The sequence below is a fragment of the Corvus kubaryi genome, unplaced genomic scaffold, assembly GCF_017639235.1.
Source record: "Corvus kubaryi isolate FWS band 111438036 unplaced genomic scaffold, C.kubaryi_AGA036_p1.0 137, whole genome shotgun sequence".
NCBI classification, from domain to species: domain Eukaryota; kingdom Metazoa; phylum Chordata; class Aves; order Passeriformes; family Corvidae; genus Corvus; species Corvus kubaryi.
Window position 1 is genome coordinate 26,635,495 of NW_024580671.1, and position 21,599 is coordinate 26,657,093.

General features: G+C 37.0%; 1 protein-coding gene across 10 annotated transcripts in view; it reads right to left on the reverse strand.

Moving 5' to 3' along the window:
* Positions 1–21,599, reverse strand: part of TAFA5 (TAFA chemokine like family member 5) — a 525,365-nt gene that overhangs the window by 188,814 nt on the left and 314,952 nt on the right. For all 10 annotated transcript variants that reach the window (XR_006014447.1, XR_006014446.1, XR_006014445.1 and 7 more), the window contains one exon: positions 2,812–2,939. Coding sequence is in view for 6 of the 10 variants with exons in the window: in XM_042018262.1 (XP_041874196.1) it covers positions 2,812–2,939 (128 nt within the window). In the remaining 4 variants the exon portion in view is untranslated. The remainder of the gene's footprint in view (positions 1–2,811; positions 2,940–21,599) is intronic.

Sequence of the window (21,599 nt, forward strand, 5' to 3'; positions counted from 1 at the left end):
GCTGTTACTGCCATAGTTGTTGTTGTTTTGTTTGACTGGTTATATACATATATATACATATATATATATATAGTAAAGAACTGTTATTCCTATTTCCCACATCTTTGCCTAAAGGCCCTTGATTTCAAAATATAATAACTTGGAGGAAAAAGGGGTTATATCTGCCACTTCAAGGGGGGCTTCTGCCTTCCTTAGCAGACACCTGTCTTTCAAAACCGAGACAGCTGCTATTACCACAACAGTCGGTCTCAGTCCATCAGAGTTCAACGCTGTTCTGACTTTAGTACGGGTGACAAATTATAGTCAGCATTTACCAAACAGTGATATCTCTGCTATACAATCTACTATCAGTATGATAACTCAAGACCTACTGCCAAAAATATCTTTACGATGCAAGCTATATCAGCAGGAAAGGGCTGATTAGATTAACAAATGTGTTTTAACAAAACTGATAGTTAAAAAATGAAGGACCTAATCTGACTGTTGCTGGAGATATTGTCAAGAATTATTCCTACTTAAGAACCATGTACAGTAACTAATTCAATATGTCTGGACATTTTTTCCCCCTACTACCTGATGGTCATTTTTATGCCCCTGCCCAGCCAGAAATCCTTCCTAGTACACTTAAATACCATGATGGGCATGATAGTGCCTGGCAACTCATGTATGTCGATTGGGAGCAGAAATAGAAATTACTGCATTAGCGTTGTTGATCTGGAGTATTGCTAGAGTAAATAATGTCTCTTAGTGTTTCTGCTGGAATTTTGTTTTCTTTTAATCACTGTCATGCATTTCATGAAGTCATCCTAAGACACAGTTTCCAAATCTACTACTATGGTCCAAAGCTCACCCTTCAACCAATATGCTATTGATACTGTATTATAGACGGGAGTTTATCGTAGGGTTTTGTATTTGTTCTTCTTCTTGTCTTTCTTCCCTCTCCCCGCTCTGCATTCAGTGCTTCCGTAAGCATTCTGAGTTGCTAGTCTGGCTTGACTGGAAAGTACTTCGTGTTTGTTGTGTGTCTGCATGTGTGATACCAACTGTTGAAGACTGCTTGATGTTGGATGAGGGCTTATGCTCAGAGCTGTTCTACAGTTGTCTCTCTGGCAAAATCTTTCCTTACCAATGACGATGATGTATCTGTGTGGGGAGAGTCTGTTTTACAATATTGTACTTGCTGTGGTCTTAATTTTACTGATGGGGCATGATTATGATTTCATTTACATTAATCAAATTCATGAGTCATTCCATTCATGTCAATAGCATTAAAGAGCTATACAGACAAGTAAGAGTTCAGAATCAGGCTTCTGGTGTTTAATCTGAAAGCATATCTGAATCACTTCATTAAAGACAGAAACTGAAGGACAGATCCTCTGCTTACTTTGCATTACTCAGTCATGCCATTAGCATAAAACATCAAACAAAGAACTAAAATGACAGCTGGTAATGTGTCACAGTACATGGGTTTTCTGTTTTCCTCAGATACAGAAAACACTCCTGAATTAATAAGATTTAAGACTATATTTCAATTATGAGAAAGTTATGGTATTAGATCTCCTTGCCTTTGAAAGTTGGCAATGTTTAAAAAACTTTTCTCCTTCCCTTTTTTTTAATGTCACTCTTACATAACTTGAATGCAAAAGATTTACATAACTTGAATGCAAAAGATCTAAAGGCAAACTATATTTAAGTAAGACCTCGGAGATGAGTTAAGTTTTATAGCCCTGTCCATAATGAATATCATATCTGGAAAATACAAAGCATGAAAACAGTGGTCACAATTCATAAAATTTGTATCTCATACAGAATTATCAAATCTCCCTTCTTTTTAAAAAGTGAAAATCATGTTTATTTTCTAGATACAGGTGTTCTAAAACAGTAAAAGGTTTTGTACTGCTTTCTGTCTCCTGCTCAGACAGAGAAATTGTGCAGGCAATGATGGGCATTAATTTAGTCCTCACTGATAAGTACATCTAAGACTAAATATTCTTGAAATTGCACTTATTTAAATTACACTCAAACTCTCTGTAAATCTAAAAAAAGATTATGAGGGGAAATAATTTCAAGAGGCCTAGCAAGCTATCAGAAAATTGCTCTATTATATCTCTTCTGATTTTTTCAATTTTTTAAGTCAAAGAATTGCTGGAATTTGAGAACATTTTCTAGAAATCTGTTTGATTCATTATAGGCCCTGGAAACTATTAGTGTCGTGTATACTTTCAGCTTCACTACAAGCACATGCCACAAGACACCTAATCTGAGAACTGAGGGATTTATCAACAAACCAGGGCCAAAAGGAAGTTGGAAGATGGGATCTTTTGCTATGTTTTCTGTAGGTCTCACTGAAAACTAAAGATCTATCTGTGTGACTTGTTTTTCTAGTATAGTTGGAATAGGAAAAATATTTTCTTCAAAACTCCCAGTGAAAGCTTTCTTTTCACCCTGATAGACCACACATTGAGTTTTATATCCTGCTCTACCACAGCATAAGAAAATCTGTGTATGTTGAAAGAATAAGATTCTTCAGGCTGAATGCAAATGTTAGTTAAGCTACTGGTGTCTTTTAAGAAAACCTTGATATAATATCTACTCTTAATAACCATGAGAATGACTTGTTATCTTTTCCAATGTTGTACTTTGTGATAACATTGCTGTGTATTTCAGCATGCACACTTGGGCACACATTAATTATGAGGAACTCAACTTTACATAAAAGTGCTGAAAATGATTAAAAATCTCACTTTTTGTTTTTCAACAAATTAAAGTGAATGAGAAATTGAAGAAATATAGAACAGAGAAGTGACCTACCGTGGTTGTCTTTATCCGTCCTCCTGGTTGCGTACAGGTCCAGCCTGATTTATTGATTAGCAAATCACAGCCTTCTCCTTCTAAACATGGAAGCATTTCACACCACTGTTTTGTTTTGATAATTCGTGCTATGGAACAGAAAAAGAAGAAGAAAAACAAAACCAAAAACAATTGGCAGGAGAATTCACATTTCATTTATCTCTAAACACTTTCACATTTGAGTTGTCTATTTTCATTACCTGATAATTCAGCAATAGTTTATGATGTAGACAGCCCTAGGCAATTTACAAAATTATTTACAACACATGTTGTGCCAACAAATTTAATTTCAAACTTAAAAACCAACAATAAAACAAAAGACAGCTTTATTATAAATCAAAAGAACATAGAAACTAGCTATTTTTCTAATTTCATGCTCCTCCTAATCAAGGAAACACTGTTGGAGGGGCTAACAATTAAGACTTCCTATCCTAACTAATCGTTATGGTAGCCCACAACTGGGATCCATTGTGTTAGACTCTCCATAAACCTGAGCAGACAGTCCTTATCCTGAAGTGCTGACAGTGTAAATAGACATGAGCCATGCAGTGGAAAGAGAAAAGCTATAATAAACAGTTAGAGGGGTCAGCATAATGACAGCTATTGTGAAACTGTGATACTTGCTATGGTAGGGGTATAGTCAAGGGCAGAAACTAGGAACATAAGAAGGACAGGTGTTGAATGAAGCAAAGGTTGAGAAATCATGGAGAAGGAGACAATAAGCTGAGGGAAAAGACAGGAACAAACAGCCTATTACTACAAGGGAAAAGAAGTCTAGTTAGGAAGGGCCCTAACAGAAAGATGGTGTGATACGGATTTTGTGTCTCCTCTTAATGCTTGTGTCTCTGGCAAGCCAGTTCTGCAAAACTTCCTCAAGGTCATACACAGCATGTAGCCTTGGAAGAACAGAGCCCTGGCTGCAATGAAGTAAAAGCAGAGCAGCTGTAAGGAGAAACTTTTCTTCAAGATAGGGAGACAAGGGGCTTTAATACCTGTAGACTTCTTTCTGGACTATAATACTACTTCTTTTGAGTTCACCTTTGTAGTATCTGGGTTCCTTCTCCTAGAATAGTAAATAATATTACTAATATCTAGCATTCTATTATTCTTTCACTCTCCCCTGAAGACAATATTGTAGAGCAGAGTGTTTAGGATACTTTTCATAAAATACATATACAGAGAGACACTTTCATGATGCCATATACTTATGCTAAACAAGGTAAGGTCCCCCAAACTAACTTTTTCTCAGACTGTAAGGCTTGCAGTCTGCAGAAAATGATCCTCAGTTCCTTCAGGGATCATCTCACCAATTCTTGCCTGGACTATAAGAAAGCTTTCCCACTTCAATTCATACATAAGTGTCCTAGGATTCAAGGCCAGAACTTGTTCCACATGCAGGGACACAGATCATGCCTTCCTCTATGTTATGTGACACTAATACACATAACACACTTTCAATAGTTGTAAGCCCAGCAAAAAGAGAACTACAGGAGAAATAATTAGAAAAATAAGAGTACAAGAAGCTTATGCTGTATCAAATTAATTTGGGGTCCAAGGAGGCTAAAAGCAGGCATTTATTCCAGCAGCAGTTGCAGCTTTATGCTCACCTGAACGTGTGATTCAGCCTGACTTCTTCTGTCTGGAACTACTTAAGAATACAATTCCCAATGCCACTGAATCATGGCAAGAAATAGAAGTGCAATTTAAAGCCTTTTAATAAAATCCTTTCCAATATTTTGACACAAAAAAACTTGCGTCCTCAGATCTGGTATAATTGTTGATAAGCTCTAGCAATATAACAAAACCTGATTTCTTTCAGTGGAAATTCAATTTGAAATTCATATTAATATTTTAAATAAAAAAAAAAAAACTCTTTAGCACCTAAATGTCTACATAGGAATTTTCACTGTTCATCAGGCAATATAGAAATCAATGGTGAAATGATTCATAACTACAATTTTTTGAAGCAACTCTGCTAAGTTTTTATAGCACATAATACACAGAAATGTGGATTGTACTTGGGCACCAGAGGTACAGCTCTACTGATAACTGCATCATATCAGTTTTTGAGACTAACTCCTCCTCTGTAACAGATAATAGTCTCATCCTTTCTTAGTGAAGGCATGCATCCAGTTACAAGCTTAACAGAAAAAGCTCAGTAAAATGTTAACACCAAATCTGACTTACTTGCATGCACTTTCATAATTCACATATAAAAATGGCTATGTCTATCAATGTTTCAACAATATGAAGTATCTTTGAGAGACTGAATAGTCAGCTAAACTCAGAAACATGGACTAGATTGCCTTTACTATCTCAGCTAGGAGGTTTTCCTGGAAACATAACTTGAAGTAATCTTATTTTAAAAAAAAGTATCTCTGAATTATTCAGTGTTTGCTTGGTCGCTATCGGTATTATCACAAATCCATGGGGTCCTTGCTCTGGGTATTAGCCATAATAACACACACAATATGTCCAATACCATAAATTTAAGACACACCAAAAATATTTTACGAAACATGAAGTCTAAAACATTTCTGTGCTGGGTATAGACCAGTTCATGCATTTAGGCCTTGAGAATCAGAACTTCTTTTGCAGGGAAGAGTTACTCAGCTCAAATGGTTTACAGCTAATTGGTAGCAAAATGGTGTCTCCTCAGCCCCCACGCCCTCTCCCCACTCTGCTTCCCACCGGGATCTCTTCCCCGTTACTGGTTTTTACATCCTTTTAGTTCTGCTTCTCCACCCACCCCTCGCTTTGCTTCAGGAGCTTCACCAACACACAGGCCCTCACACACAGTGCCACAAGGGAGGCCCTGTTCCCATCTGCAGGACTACGTCTACTTTTGCATTTTCACTTTTCGGTTTGCACATTATACCAGAGTATGAGTGAAGCGCAATGTGTAATATAGGAAGGGAGCAAAATGTACAATGATTTTTATCAGCATAATTTCAAAGAATTTTCATCGGTAATTGAAACTGAGTTACACTAGTCAAAGCAAAGGAATATAGTGTATTTCCTGAGGCAGTGCAGTTGCCTTTTTACTGCGTATATTCACCAGGGGTGTAATTCAGCCCTCTGCAGACAAGAGAGCAAAAAGACTATCAGCTTCTTCAAATCCACTCCGAGCTCCATTATAAAGAATTAAGCGGCACTTAAATGATACACAGGCTTTGTGCAGAGCTTCTGCAGAGAACTGAATTTCAGCTTAAGAATCTGTGCTGACACTACCTTGCATCTCCTAAGAAGGAGGCTGTGCCCCTTCACTTAAGCTGAAGTTGATAGGAACTGACATTGCTCAGCACATGGTAGAATTGCTTTCCTGGGTAGTGCCATTTGAACTGGAGAACAAATAGACTCTATCCAAGGGTTTTTCATGCAAACAGTTTTGAGGCATTGGATGCAAGAAGAGGCTGTATCAACATAACGACAAACTATCCACCAATGTGATCTTAACTGTTTTGTAAGACAGAGAAACTTGCAATCTATTTCCAGTTATTAGTAGAAAAAGTCTCCATTCATGATCAGTCTCCATTCATGATCAGTATAGCCTAATTTAAGAGTGTTTAACTGAGTAGCGTTTCAGAACACCACAGATTGTTTTCTGCTAAATACTGCAGCTAGATAAGCTTTGTCACTAAGCCTCTCACCTGGTTTAACATTATATATATATTTCCTAGGGAAAATCATTTTTATTTTCTGTATTTTCTTTTCCCAAATTCACCCTACATGCAATGCATTTTAATCACTGCATCTCTAGTCAATCTTTTAACTGAAAATCATCAGCTGTTTGTGATAGCAAAAAACAGAGATAAGTCTTGTTCAGCAGCAGTAAATGGAAAAACTTACAGCTATCTAAAATATGATAGATTAAAACACTCAGATTGTTACAGTTTGTTGTCTTTTTTTTTTTTTAACATTGGAGAATGAATCAGGAAATAAAAGTAAAAATGTACTTTATTTTCACTGAATAAGAATATTGATTGAAAGAGCACTTGGATACTGAGACTTATGATTTCAGAATACATTATGCTTCTATGCATAAAAGGTGGTGCGCAAAGTGAATACTTATAATGTATAATCAAAACCATGGTGTGTGAGCCTAAATAAAGTAAAAAAACCCCACCAAAACCAACAACAAAAAAAGCCCCAAAAGACAGCTTAGTTGATGTTTATCAGTCAATTCCAGATGCCTGAAGTAGCAGAAAGAAGACTCATTGGAGTAGGGAGTAGGGAAAATTTCTCCCAAGCAGAACACAACGTTTTGAAACATATTTCTTCAATGAGAACTTAGCTCACCTATACTTCTTACAGAATGATGTTCTTCTTCACATTACTTTTTTCAATGATAATTTGTTGTATTTAATGCAAGCTGTAACATATGCATTGGAGAAAATATTTCCTCTTTGACTTTCATATATTATTTCACTGTTGTTTTCCTTGAACTCCGAAGAAAGCTGATCAGCATAGTGGATTCCCAAGGTTCAGAAATGCCTTTGGCTTCACCACTTTAGAAGTACATAGACAAACACATTCATCTTGGTGTACTTCTCTTGCCCTATAAACCCTGAATAGGATCACATCTTTTATAATTATTCACCTGCAAATGATCCCAACTGGTTCCATCACCCCACTCATATATTTTTTCTTTTTATCTGATATTTCTCCTTTTTCCTTCTCCCATTTTTTTCAACTCTAGCATTTTGCTTTGGCCATTTCTGTCCTCTTCCTGATTCAGTACATACACACTATCTACCAATCAAAAATCCCCACACACCTTGCAGAACTTCCTATATTTAACTAGTTTTACCTATGACTGGTAAATACTGATCATTGTCCCTATTTTGCACAGAAGTTAACCACCTTGACCAAGGTCACACAAGAATTTGTTGCAGAGCTGGAAACCTCTGAATTCTTAGTGGTCACTAGACTAGAGACCTTTCTGTGTCCCTTCTTCCTTCAGAGAGAGAGAGTGTACTTAAATATAAAAAAATTAAACAACAATAAACTATGCAAAGTAATACACTTTTAAAAACATATACCAGTTAAATTGCAGCAGCAGGAAAGAGGCCGTCAGAAAGACAAACTGAATCACAGTGCTCTAAGACACTGCAATCATGAACTGTCTTTAGAGCAGCAATTTGACTGTAATAGTGTAAAAGCCCCACATGTCAATCTATTTTACAACAAGGAAACATCACAAAGCTTGGAAACATTTTACAGCAGTCATTCTGCTTCCCTTAAAATAATTGAAGCACTGCTAATTCACAAAGAGTTAGACTGTCTCAATTATTTATAGGGCATCTAGACTGAAGACTATTTAGTTCTAAGAACAGCAATATAGCAATGTCTAGACAACCATTTTATCATTTAGCTCTTGCTGTCAAGATTGGGAGGGATGCTTGAGCTGAGGTTGAGAAAAATATGGGAAAAAGTGGTCTCCTGTGGGCTACAGAGAAGCTACAAATTGAGACCAGGTAACTAGATCATGAGTAAAAGACTGAATGACAGGGCAGAGGCTTTTTCCTGCAGCTCATCCAATCATAGCTCCACTGAGGGATAAATCTTGTTGCAAACCCTGGGTTGAGAAATACCTTCACTACTCACCTGTACCCTGAAAAAGAATGAAAATCTGGCTTTATAAGAAATTATGCAGATTGCACCTTGTATAACATGTATTTAGGAGGAGCAGGATAACACCTAGGAAACAATCTCCAAATTATGCAGTCATCTGTATTATCCCAAACAAAGACTTCCTAAGGGACACTATTGCCAGTTACATGAATGGTCCCTAGGAATTTAGCTGAATTAGCTGGCATAAGAAATTGTTGGATTAAACTGACTGAATGAAGGAAGCTACTTAGTAAACCACTGAGGCAAAAACTACTTAAAAAAACCTTTAAAAAAGTAAAACCAAGTTTAAACTACTCCATTTAGTGAGGCATCCAGGTATTTGTTCAATTTTATGACATATTTAATGTTTTGCTGTATCTTCATAAGACCCTGTGAAATAAATATATACTGACAGTTTAAAAATAATTACACTAACAAAAGTTGAAGTATAATCCAGATTCTAGGAGCACTCTCATGAAATTCAACAGGTCTTATCTTTTTCCCTGTTTATGTCTCCAAATAGAAGAATTTCCTCATTATGATACCCCAAAAATAAATAAATAAACAATGAAAAGCATATGAGAATAAATACACAGGAACATGATACCTGATTTTTTGTAGTGTAGAAAACAGAATATATTTTTGTGGCCTCTCTCTTTTCACTTCTTTGAAAACCTTAATACTATATGACTCACTGACATAGTGATAGGTACCTTAGATTAGTCTACACCCAGATGTTCAAATATTTGTATGACAGAAGCATTGTGCTGAGATGGAAAGTGTCCTACAAATCAGCTTCACAGTCAGCTCATGTCAGTTGCCATTTTACTTTTCAAGGGCCAGTATTCTCTTTCTAATTGCTCTCATTTGAGATTGCAATATATCTCTGCATTTGTTCTTAACTCCTCAGCCTCTCACTGGCAATTACTACAATTGCTTACATGGAAAAGTAATGCAGCAAATATAACACATATTTTTTCAACTTCTTACAAAGCAGTCAAACAGAAACAGAAAAAAAATAATGTATTATCATTTACTAAATTGCACAGGTCCTAACAAGCATCCTGACAATTATAATAAATGATGAATACATATAAAATTTACATGTTGAATTTTATTTAGGGACAATACATGTGCTACCAGTCTCTTCAAAACTACTGTTTGCTAACTAAATACTAAAATGTCAGTGCTTTGAATAGGCAACCTGGCCTACAACTTCGCCCAGGATTTCAGCATTTGTCTGAATATCCATAGATGTACATATTCAGTGGTTTTCAATCTATGAATGATCTAATGCTTAATTGTCTGTGGGTAGCTACCATTTGCTGTCTAATAAGAGATGCTAATGGAACACCCCTAGAGAAAGCCTTCGTCAGGACTCAGTGTCATCTGTTTCTGTCCCCTGCTGTTCTGCTCTGCTGTATTCAATTAGTGTGCTGGAAGCAAAGCAAAAATTACTAAAAATCTGATCAGTGATATTCCAGCAGAGGACCCTTCAGAGATCAGGTTTTCATCACATTTCACTTTGTTGCCAGCACATTGAGAACAGCAAATTTAACTGGAGAGGGACAGCAATTTCAGACCCAAAGAAGAGAATTTGAAGATGGCAGCAAAGGATAGAGACAAGAAGGGTTATAATGGGAAGTAGTGGGGAAACAGATACTAGGAAAAAAAAATAAGGCAAGAAAGGAAGGAAAAAGAGGGCAAATCCCAGGTATATGTAGTAGCTACTGAAGCTAATGGGCAAGGTCAAAAACTTGAGCAACTTGTTCAGTGGAGTCAGTACGACAATGTAGGTAAGTGAAGGCAAAAGACCAGAACACACTAGTTTTTTCCTCTTAAGTACACCAGTTTCAGTCCTCCTGATGTTTTGAGCAGAGAACTGTAGTGGAAGACCAGATTTACTATGGTTAAAAGTAGAATGTGAAAGAACTGACCAGATATTCACTGCCATCCCTATGTTATGCAGAGAAGGCTGGGCAGCTGTGGAAGAGAGAGAAGGACCCTGAGAACTTGTAGCTATGAAACATGTGAACATAAGAAGGTAACTGCTGAATACACAGCAAAGCAAGAATTTTAAGGAGGAAGCCACAGTAATTAAACCTGCTCTAGGTTACATGGTAGAGAATTTTCAGTGCCATGGAAAGAAGCTGGGAATAAAAGATTATGAGGCTGGAGTGAAGAAAGGGTGGCAGGAAGGTTATAAATGAACCTCACAAAAAGCATTTGAACACAGACTAAATCTCAGAGTATAAATACTCATGGATAGGGGTGACAGAGAATAATTGGACACTTCACCCTGTCTGCAGCTTCACATTTGACTGCACAGTATCTGATACTGCGCTGACAAAACACACACTAAAATGATAGCCAAGGATCAAGGTCCTTCTTGGGACCTTAGCTGTAGAGAGTTCATGTACCCAGTCTTACTGGATACTTTTAACAAACTCCACACATGCTTTGTAAGGAAAATATAAAAAGAAAGAAAGAGAAAAAAAAGAAGAAGAAAACAAGAAGCACTCTCCATTTGACAACTGCTTTTGCAAGGACAAATCAATGAGAATCAAAATGTGAGATTTCACTTGCCCAAGGACAGAAATCCATTAGTCTTTAATCTTTTGACAGCTATTTCTGGGAATTTTAGTTAATTTTCTTCATGTGCATTCAAATGACAAGCATTTAGCTGAGTGGTTCTGCTGTGGCCCTCATTGCTTTTAGTACTTTCCAAGTCTTGTGTCAGCATGTGTATTGCTGCTGTGACATGGTGGTGACATTTTATTGTGCACTGAAAGAGATAATAATTCAGCTGTTCTCAAGCACAATGGGCTTCCTTTGTCAACAACCAGAGCAATGGCAAATTCTGCCCTCCTTTTGTCATGTATGTATGAACAGAATACGGAAGCAAATTGAGGTGAAATGAGCTGATGACTAGCACAAAAACAGACTAACAAGCTGCCCTGTGTGAACAATTAAAAGTATTAGAAAAGGGAACTCAGCAATGAAGCTATACTTATCTCCTACCCAAAGTGTTTTCCCCTTATTCCACGTGACTAGATGCTGTGTTACAATAAACTGTGTGCTTTTTGGGGTAAGCCTGTGACTTTTTGCTTTTATCAAATATTAAAAATAAGCCACAGTTATACTGGGTATTTTGACACAAATCAATACTTAAAGAATGAAGATTAAGAAAAAAATAACAAAATGAGTGAAACAGATGAAAACAAAAAAAAAAGGGAGCCAAAGTATCAGTTTTCATAGTGAGAATACAATTAATTATAATCACTTGTGATTCTTTTGAAACTTGTGCCAGTGCCCCAGGACACTTGCCATAGGGAAGTGTGATGTTGACCTTTAGATAGCTTGGAAACTGGCCTTTCCTTATGACTTTTGATTTCATTAGCCAGCGTTTGATCAACAGAGAAACAAAAGTGTTAAAATACAGCAAAGATGTTAATTTATATAACATGCATTGTATTGGTACACTGTCCACAGGGAAATCCTGTTACAGGTGGATGTGTTATATCTCAATTGCAGTCAATCACACGTCTTGTCACACACGGCAGTTTGACATTATGGCTGTGCAGAATATGATTTCTGACTGACAGACTAGGTCATGTGAATTTTTTTAAGGTAGCTTTTCATCTATACATAAATATTACTGGTCCTTTACCCCAAAATTTTATGATCTGACAAAATTTTCCTAATTTTGTACTTAATTTGGGCAATTGTTAGTCTCAGTAAAGCTTTCTATGTAAATACACCAGTATTTTGTAAAAATAAAAAAAAATTAGAAATGAGTGCCTTATATTGACATTAGGTTCCTACTTTTAGTTAATTTTTACAATGCTCATAAAATTGGGAGACAGATACCTTAAAAAGACAATGTATCTACAAAACTCAGCTAATGCATGGACATTTTTACCTTGTGTACCTAATGCAGCAGGAAATTGACTTTCAAAGATCCACTAGATTCTACTTCATAAAAATTCTTAAGATATTTTATGCATTAAAAACACTACAGTTCAGAAGGAGCTCTATAACTGAGGTAGTCACTGATTAGAAGGAATAGTCTTTCTTAACCTAACAGGCAATATTTGATATATTGGAACACATCCAGCAAATCTATGAATAACCCCATATATTCTTGATATCACTATCTTTTTCATCATCAAAGCACCTAACTTGAAATTTTCAAAATTGTTTCTGTGAAATCAGACTAGAAGGACTGGCCACAGGCTGAGAAAAGGGGAAATGCTGCCTCTCTACCAGGGCAGGCAATGCATGTTCTGCCATGCTACAGCCACTGTATTTGCAAGCATGAATCCTGTCCCCTGTCAAAAGCTGCACAATGAAGGTTGGTTGGGCCAAAGGACACAGAAATAGCACAAATATACTCTGACTTACTTTTCTAAACCAGAAATTCTTAAAATTAGGTGCTGTAAGCATTTGTGGTTCTGCAACAGCTGTTCCAATGGCCAAAAATCAGACCATCAGGCACAAAGCAGTTGATCAGTTCAGGACACTGAGAGTTAAAACTACTTTTTTGCATTGTACTCCTTTACAGGAAACATGACAGAGTCATATATTTTAGGGACAGAAACAAAAAGTTTTTTGAAGGCCATAAAATTTAATCCAGCAATTTCTATAACCATTTCAATAATTTCTTGTTGACATAAAACACAACTTTTAGAAAGACATCCAGTACTGATTTTCAGAGAATGCTCTCATTTCTAAAAACTCTTAAGGCAGCTTATACAATTCAATGGCAAAGGCAAAACTTCTCAGTTCCGTAGTTTTTAGTATTATTCCTACAGGACTCATTTAACTCTCATAGGCATATACTCATCTCCTTTACTAAGCTCCAAAAGATTGAGTGGTGTACTGTCAGCTCTAATAAAGCCACATATCTAACGAAACACTCTGTGTTCCTAAAGGTTAATTATCTAAATTTTAAATCTCCAGCTCTTGCCTTTTTTTTTTAACATTCAAAAGTATATTAAGGAAAATAAACCAAACTAAACATCAACACTGGACACACATGGGAGTTAATATCCCACAAATTTAACTGGAATGGAAGCAAGTTAGAATACTACATCTGCAGGAATGTAATTGTTTTCTTTTACAGCAACTGTCTGCAAAAGAGCTTTCTCAAGTGACTCTTACTTTGTAAGAGCAACGGGGAAACCTTACTGGAAATATCTACGGTGTGTAACAATACAAACAGTACAAGTTCACAGTCCTGACTCAGGCAAAACCTGCAATGGGTTTCTTGAGGGTTCTTCTGAATAAAGCACTGCTTGACTGAGTCTGCAGCTTGGAAATAGCCCCTAGCAGATTAAGAAATAACAACTGCTAGTTCTCCATGTTTCTCTTAAGTACAATACTGAACTATTTAAGCATTCATTTAGACTCAACATTTTAAACATACCAAAAAAAATAACTTAAAGAAATCTCCCCAGGGAAACTCCACACATTTTTTATATTTTCACATAGCAAAATGGCTCTCTAAATTATCCATGAATGCCTAATTATGCTATTAAGCATGTATGTATGCATTTATGCATCTACAGTATTAGGAATAAAAGCTGCTGTTACTACTTCACTGCAGTGTTTTACTCTGGTCAGCAGGATACCACTGTAGTTGTATTGGAATAATAGAATAATTTGTATTAAAGTGTAGAATAATGTGCACACTTTCTCCTGTTGAACTGAAAAAACACTTTCATAATTCCATATCTGTAGAGCCTATTTACACCTTTTTTTAAATTCCTTATGTTCAAGAATGGAGATATGTATATATTAATAAACATAAATTATTCTGATATCTTGTGCCATTATCAGCATATTGTGTATCCTAAAATAATCTTCAAATTTCTAAATTTTAGCTAGTCAAGTGAAAAGGTAGGTATTTTTAGCTGCCTGTTACAAAGATTTCTAAGCTCACTAACTTAGAAATAGTCAACAAATATTCCAGATATAGGAGAATAGTTGCATGAAAACACATATGTAGTCTGATAGTATGAAGACTGGCAATTGCTACCATGTGCACAAGCAGGCACTTCAGTTGTCTGAAAATGAATGCCCCAGAGCATATGTGACAGAGGTATGTATAACACACACTGACACAAATTTGTTAGCAAATTCTTCAGCAGCTTTGCTGTAATATGAATGCTGGTTTTTTTGGGGTTTTTTTTTTAAGCAAATTTGCAGTGGATGTTACAGCTTCAGTGCCCTGTTTATTACATGTATGGTCTTGACTACTGGAATCTGTGCAACCCATTTAAAAACAGACTGCAAAATGCCAAAGACTTTCTTTCACTTCCAGTCCTGCTCAAGTTTTCTTTGAGACAGTGCTCATCTGAATCATTGCCTGTTTCTTGCTTACAAAACATTCATATTCAAAGCACCATTAGCACAATAGCAATTAACAAAGAGCCTTTTATGCCAACGTGATACAACTTCATCTCACACACCCTTTACAGGAAAAAGGTCTTTTTTCTTCTTTCCAGTATCAGTGAAGCACTCATGCCATGTGAAAAGAATGCTCCCTTTCAGTGCAGAGGAGACATGACTGTGCCTTATGTGAATCTACTCAACGTACAACTGAGAGGAGGACAAGGTTACCTAAAAGATCTTTCTCATTTCTAACCTCTATGAAAGTTCATGGTATTGGGAATTGCATATTAACAACCAGATGCAGGATTTTGTGTGGAAATGGCAAAGTGCTTCCACAGGATGTTTTTTCTTAATTTTTATTTGCTTTAAAGGATAGGAAAAACACTTTTAGGTTTGTCACACGTATAATCAACAAGAATGGACAGCAATTAGCATTGAGTCATTCACAGCAGTCATTCCCAAAATATTGCTAACACTGAGCAGTAAATGGGAAGCAGGAAGAATCTGCAGCTATATAACGCTAGGAATTGATGGGGTTTGTTGCCAATACTACCTCAAGTTGCCACATTGGCACTAAGACAAACACTGAGGCTTCCCATGAAGTAAAACTGTTTCTTCATGGTATGCTGATCATATTAATTAGAGACAAACAAGAGAAAGTGGAAATGTTTTATACTTTCTCCTAATAATAATTGTAATTTACAGGCAATTTCACAAGACAAAAAAGTGAGTAACACAGAGTTGGTCAGAAAAACACAGATCACAAACACATTTGCAATAATGGCATATAGGCAATATCAAAGCATTTTAGAGTAATGTAAAGATAGATATGAGAATCTAAATGCCCAAAAACATCTTCAGTATCAGTCACAACATTTCTAATACCTGAACTACACAACCCTGTGAGACATTAATAAGCGATCATTCAGGAACAGCTGTAATATTGTCTAGAATGTGTTACCCTGAGTTCCCACTTGCACAACACACACTCGTGAAACAAGAAACAAAAAAGAAACGACCCCTCAAAGGCTCTTGTGTGCCTTTATTTCACACTGAATAAGCAGGCACAGTACAGCCTGCTGCTAAGCTTTTCCTTACCAGTTGGTCAAAACATGGATAGACTCTTGGTTACAGCTCCTAATGTGTTGATCAACTGACCCAGAATAACAAAGGCTAAGGGTAAGCAACACAGAAATTACTATACTGGATCAGACCTGAATCAGTCTAGTCTAACATCCTGCCTCTGCAAGTAGCCAGAGGGACGTGTAAGAACCCAGGACCAGCCAGCTGCCCCTGTTTCTGTATGTTCTAGCAAGAACTGTTCTAAGAAGAAATAACTTAATACGTTTAGGTTTGTTTCTCAGTTACTGCTTTCCAAGCTGTGGATTGAGGGGCAAAGGGTGGAAATTGTACATCTCAGAGGAACAATTAACTTTGTTCTTGATTCCCTGAGATGTACGGTAAGCCATAATACCATAAATTAACCCAAGGAGAATTTGCCATAATAGATCTAAACTGATAGCATTAAAAATGTTCATACATTTGTATTTAAAAGTGCCTCTATTCTTTCTGTTTTTTAAAGATTTTTCATTGCCAGTTTGAGGGAAAAAAAACCACTAAAATTTTTTTCCATTATAATACAGAAAGCATTGCATATGCATCACACATTAATCACAGAAAAATTAAGAACACAGAAAAACAAATATGATAAATCAGACATCCTTTTGCCTGAGATATAATACAGCATCAGGCCTGTATACCTCATTAACTACTGTGTTTGCCATTAACACTTCACAAAAATGTGTGAACATATAGCTGCATTATGAAGCTGTTAAAAAAGAAAACTGCCTTCAATTTTTTCTGCTTCATCTTCCTCTATATATTAGATGAAAATCATCCATACTGCATACATTTCCTGGCTTAAAATACAAACATTTCCTTTATGATGGAATCTGCAAGGTATTCCATTCACTGTAATACCTACAGCACATTATTCCCTCCACAACCTAATATGAAATCTTTCCTAAATAAGCTTGACCTGCTCATACACTGCTCTGTTCCATTCAGCTTCTTACACAGCACTCAGCTGTGCTGGACCCAAGAGTCTCTTGGTAGGATACAAGCAATGTGGCTCTCATTTATCATGTGCACTCTCACTCCCCAGGACAAGAAGCCCATGCACTAAATGTTTTGTTCAACACTTCATCGCTTCTGTTTTTCTTAATGAGCATATACACCTAAAAGTTAGGGAAAGCAAATCAAAATGAAATAAGTCCCGCACTTAGAATGGAATGTGCTGAATCTTATCATTAGTTCTCTGAAAAATTTATTTCAGTTGAAGTTAGGCCATGGACTGCTTGCCTTAGCACAGCCACATGCCAAATGAAGCTGCTGAATGCACTCTCATTCCTGCCCTCTCTTGTCAATAAATACATGTTTAATTATATTAACTTCAAGACACTTCTTCAAACATCTATCCTCTCTTCCACAGCAGCTCTCAAAATAACTCTCAAATTAAGAAATCATATTCATTTCCTGAAATTCCTAAATATATCCCATGTTTTAGATAGGAAAGACTACTATTTGATTTAGATTCATTGCTTCAGGCAAAAGACCACAACTGCTTTCATCAGGCTCTCTGGAACCCACCCTTAGTACTGGACAATTTTAAACACAAACCCACATTTATTATAATGCAAAGTGTTAACATTTGGAACATGAAAAGAGAATATTAAAAAAATTCTGAATGTTAACATTTGTACTGGATGTTACTCCAGTATCTTACCCACTTGGGGTGCTAGTGGTCTACCTTATTTAATGGAGAGAAACATACCGGAGTTAAGGAATTCTCTCTATTTATTTTTTTTCTGATTCTATAGACTAAAGTCTATAATAATGAGGAACTGTTTCTCCTTAGCAGAATCCCTGGTAATTACACTCATACCCTTTAGTATGTTCTTTCACTCTTATTGCTGTAGTTTCATATATTTTTTGTGCAGTTCATGCATAGATCATGACAAATATTCATACATGCAAGTACATGAGCAGTATATTTATCCTAAAAAATGTGTAGCCTCTGCCTTGTCCCAACACACTAAATTAATGACAAGGTAGCAATTCTGACATTTAGAATGCCTCTCAAGCCTGCACTCCTTCATTCATCGTTTGTGGATATGAGGAGTTCCTGGTTTCACAGCTATTTGTGAAGCTGGAGTCTGGCACTGAGAACTTCCTCTAGGAATACTGACCATATTGTCTACTTCACTCAGTTCCTTCAAGTTATGAAGCAAAATGCAGATAAGATTTAACATCTTCTGGTGATGTAGGCACTAGCAAACAAGTCAGTTTGTTTGTCTTGCCGTGGTATATGTTGTCAAAGACACATTTAATTGGAAGATTTTTTCAAAGGCTTCAGGATTATGCTTCAGTCAAAAATAGTAAAACTTGCTGTGGCCTTAACACACACAGTCAACTATATAAGTAACCTGTCATTATAAAACTGACTCATTAAAAAAATGGGCCAGGAGTAACCTTGAAAAAGGATTTTGAAAGATTATTGCTAAAATAATGTAAAGAGAAATTCAGGAGAGAGCAGTGGATAAAAATAAACCTTGGTTAGGAAAAATTGCGTATTTTTACTGACTCTGATTTAATATCAAAGGCTTAGCATAAATGCAATTCTCAATGACTATCCCACAGTAAGAAACAGTGAAGTATAATTCTAAACTTTCCAACAAGAGTATTTAAGATCTCCGCTTTTATATCCCTTGTTATTCCTTTTAGCAAGTTACTAGAGCATGATGGAAATTAAATAGCTAGTATTACCAATATAAAGAGTATTTGTGCCTTTTTTTCAAGCGGTATAAACCAGAATAATTCCACTGAACAAAAGAAATCCATTTACATTAATACTAAATCTAGAACTGCTTGTGTTTATTAAGCATTGGGATGTTTCATTCACTGAGATTTTAGGTTTAGAGATACATATGAGCATATCTTACAACTGACAAAATTGTAGTTGCTCTTGGAAATGAGAAAATTCAAAATCTGTGTTACTTGAGAGAAAATGCAAGCCTGTACTTCACATCTTAGTTGCAACACTTGTTCCTAATACAGCAAATAAAAGCAGAAATCAACTTCAAGCAAAACTGTAAATTATCTCAATCATTAAAATGTGTGAACTTAACTAGGTTAAGAAAGAAAAAAATTAAAAAATTACATATTTGGAAATCTAAAAGCAATACAAGTTGAGTTGAAAAATCTGAAACTGGCAAACACAAGAGCTGTTAATTTATTTTATGGATGACAGACTGTAAGAACAGCAAGATTCATTGTAATTCTATATTCTGACCTCCTGTACAATGTTACCCAGAGGAATTCTCTGCATTCATCACTCTACTCACCACAACTAGCTGTAGATGTCATAGAACTAGAGGACCGTTTTGGAAAACAAACAGAAAATCCTGAGTTTAAAATTTTCAAACCACAACCTCAGTAACAGTTCCCAAAGGACAATGGCAATTGCTTGTAGAAAAATCTTGTGCTCGTTTTGCATTTTTTAAAGTCAAAGTTACCACACTGGTGCCTTAAACTGGGTACCCCAGATTTAGGGATGGAGGAGGCCTCAGGAGTTTTCTAGTTCTCTTAACTCTTAATCAATGTCTTGATTAGCACAAACTTCATACAGTAAAGCATGTTACTTTCATCATCACCAAGACAGCTCTCTGAAGTCTTTTCAATTTTTCAGTATCTTTATTGAATTGTGAACATAAGAACTGAGCATACTAACATATTAAAATCTGTTCTATGTCTCAAAACTGTACCAATGGGTTTTCCCATACTGACCCAACCTTTTCCAGACTTTTGTCAGCAAGATATTCACCTTTATGAGCATTTTCCATCTTCCAATTCTTTTTTTGCAGTGTATACACTGGATCTGGCTAGGCTGGAGGTAATTTTCTTCACAGCAGCTGGCATGGTACTTTAGACTTGTTATGACAAAAGTCTTGGTAACACATTAGTGATTTAGCTATTCCTGAGCAATGCTGCACAGCACCAAGGCTTCCTATGCTTTTCATTCTGTCCTCCCACAGAGAGCAGGCTGGGGATGGGCAAGAGGTGTGAGAGGACACCCTTCCAACTCAGCATATTCTGTGATTCTGTGACAGCTGATCCAAACTGACCAAATGGATACTGCATGTCTTACAATGTCACTCTTGCAAAAAAAAGTATGGGGTAGTTTTTCCAAGGTAGACATGCTGGTTGGGCATTGGTCTGCTTGGAGGAGGTGGTGTGCAACTGCCTTTACATTGCTCCTTCCCCCTCTTGCTATCACTTTAACTGTCGTTCTCTCAACTCTCAGTATTTTCTTACTCTTTTTCTTACTTTTGCTCTTCTCTTGCCTATCCTGAGAGGGAGTGGGGGTCAGTAAGCAAGCAGATGGTGGGTGCCTAAGTTACTGGCTGTGATTAACCCAATACAGCCTATTAAAAGGTACAGTTCACATGGTTACATGCACTGTACCATCTGATAAAGCCACTGAAGTTTTTGTGGATAATTCCCAGGCTTGGCCTTTGGAACATTTTGGAAAAATTTGACCTGGGTAGTCTTTACAGCAATCTCTGCTGCATACTTTCTGGATCACCTCATGGTAAGAAGTGAATTCCTAGAGCTGCTTGAGTTCATGGAGACATAATCCTCCAGTGCAATGCAGCAGATCCCACACAACTTTCTTCCCATATCATTCTTCCATCTCATTATGACTTCACACATGGTTTATCTTTTCAGGGGCAAGATGTAGTAAAAATCTTACTTCTAAGAGCCCAACACTGCATGATACTGCGCAGGAAAAGCACTACATGTGCAGCCACAATTAGAGCCACAGCTATAAGAAGTGCCCATGATGATCACCAAGAATAGAGCAACCTCACACCTTCCAGCATTTAGATTCTACAAATGCCTCACTTAACTACTATAAATGCTAGTCTTGGGCTCTTGCCCTGACACTGTAGGTTGAGAGCTGAAATGGGGGTTTCCCAGGCAACTCAAATCTGTCTAGCAACCACCCATGTAAGCACGCATTACAAGGTCATCACAGTGTGTTTGCTATTTCCCATGGCATCATCTTGTTCCTTGGCAGCTACAGAAGACAGATGCACATGGTGCCTGTTCAACCTTGGCTCCTTGGCTCCTTGGTTCCTTCTGCCAGCAACCAGAAGCCAGCTGGACCTGCAATCCAACTTTTGACAGCCAGCAGCACCGCCCAGTGCTGATATAACACCCAGTCGAGAAAAGCGGACAGAGACGGTCCCTATGTGGTCCATACATTGGATGCCCTATGGACCCACTGCCTGGTGCTTCCTGGTCCCACCTGTCTGGGTCTGCCAGCAGACACAGGTAAAGTATAGCACAAATCAGGTATCCACAGAGGCATGGCAGGGAGAGCTTGATGCATCCAGGGGATCCAGTGGAGGAGAAATTTCTGGAAAGATTGTGTTGAAACGGCAGCAATGGCATTTGGGATATCTGTCACTCTTAAGAGCTTTCCTTTGCAGAATGCAGTGACTGGGGTCCCCTTAAGGGCTTGCAGTAGGAATGTAAATAGCTATGCCACCACAGGGGTCACATAAAGTTATCTAACACAGCAGGATGGGTAAAGCCATTAGAACTACTGTAGCCATTGATGCATTTTTTACCTCCTTTTAGTCTGTGAATCATTCACAAACAACAAAAGTGACCTT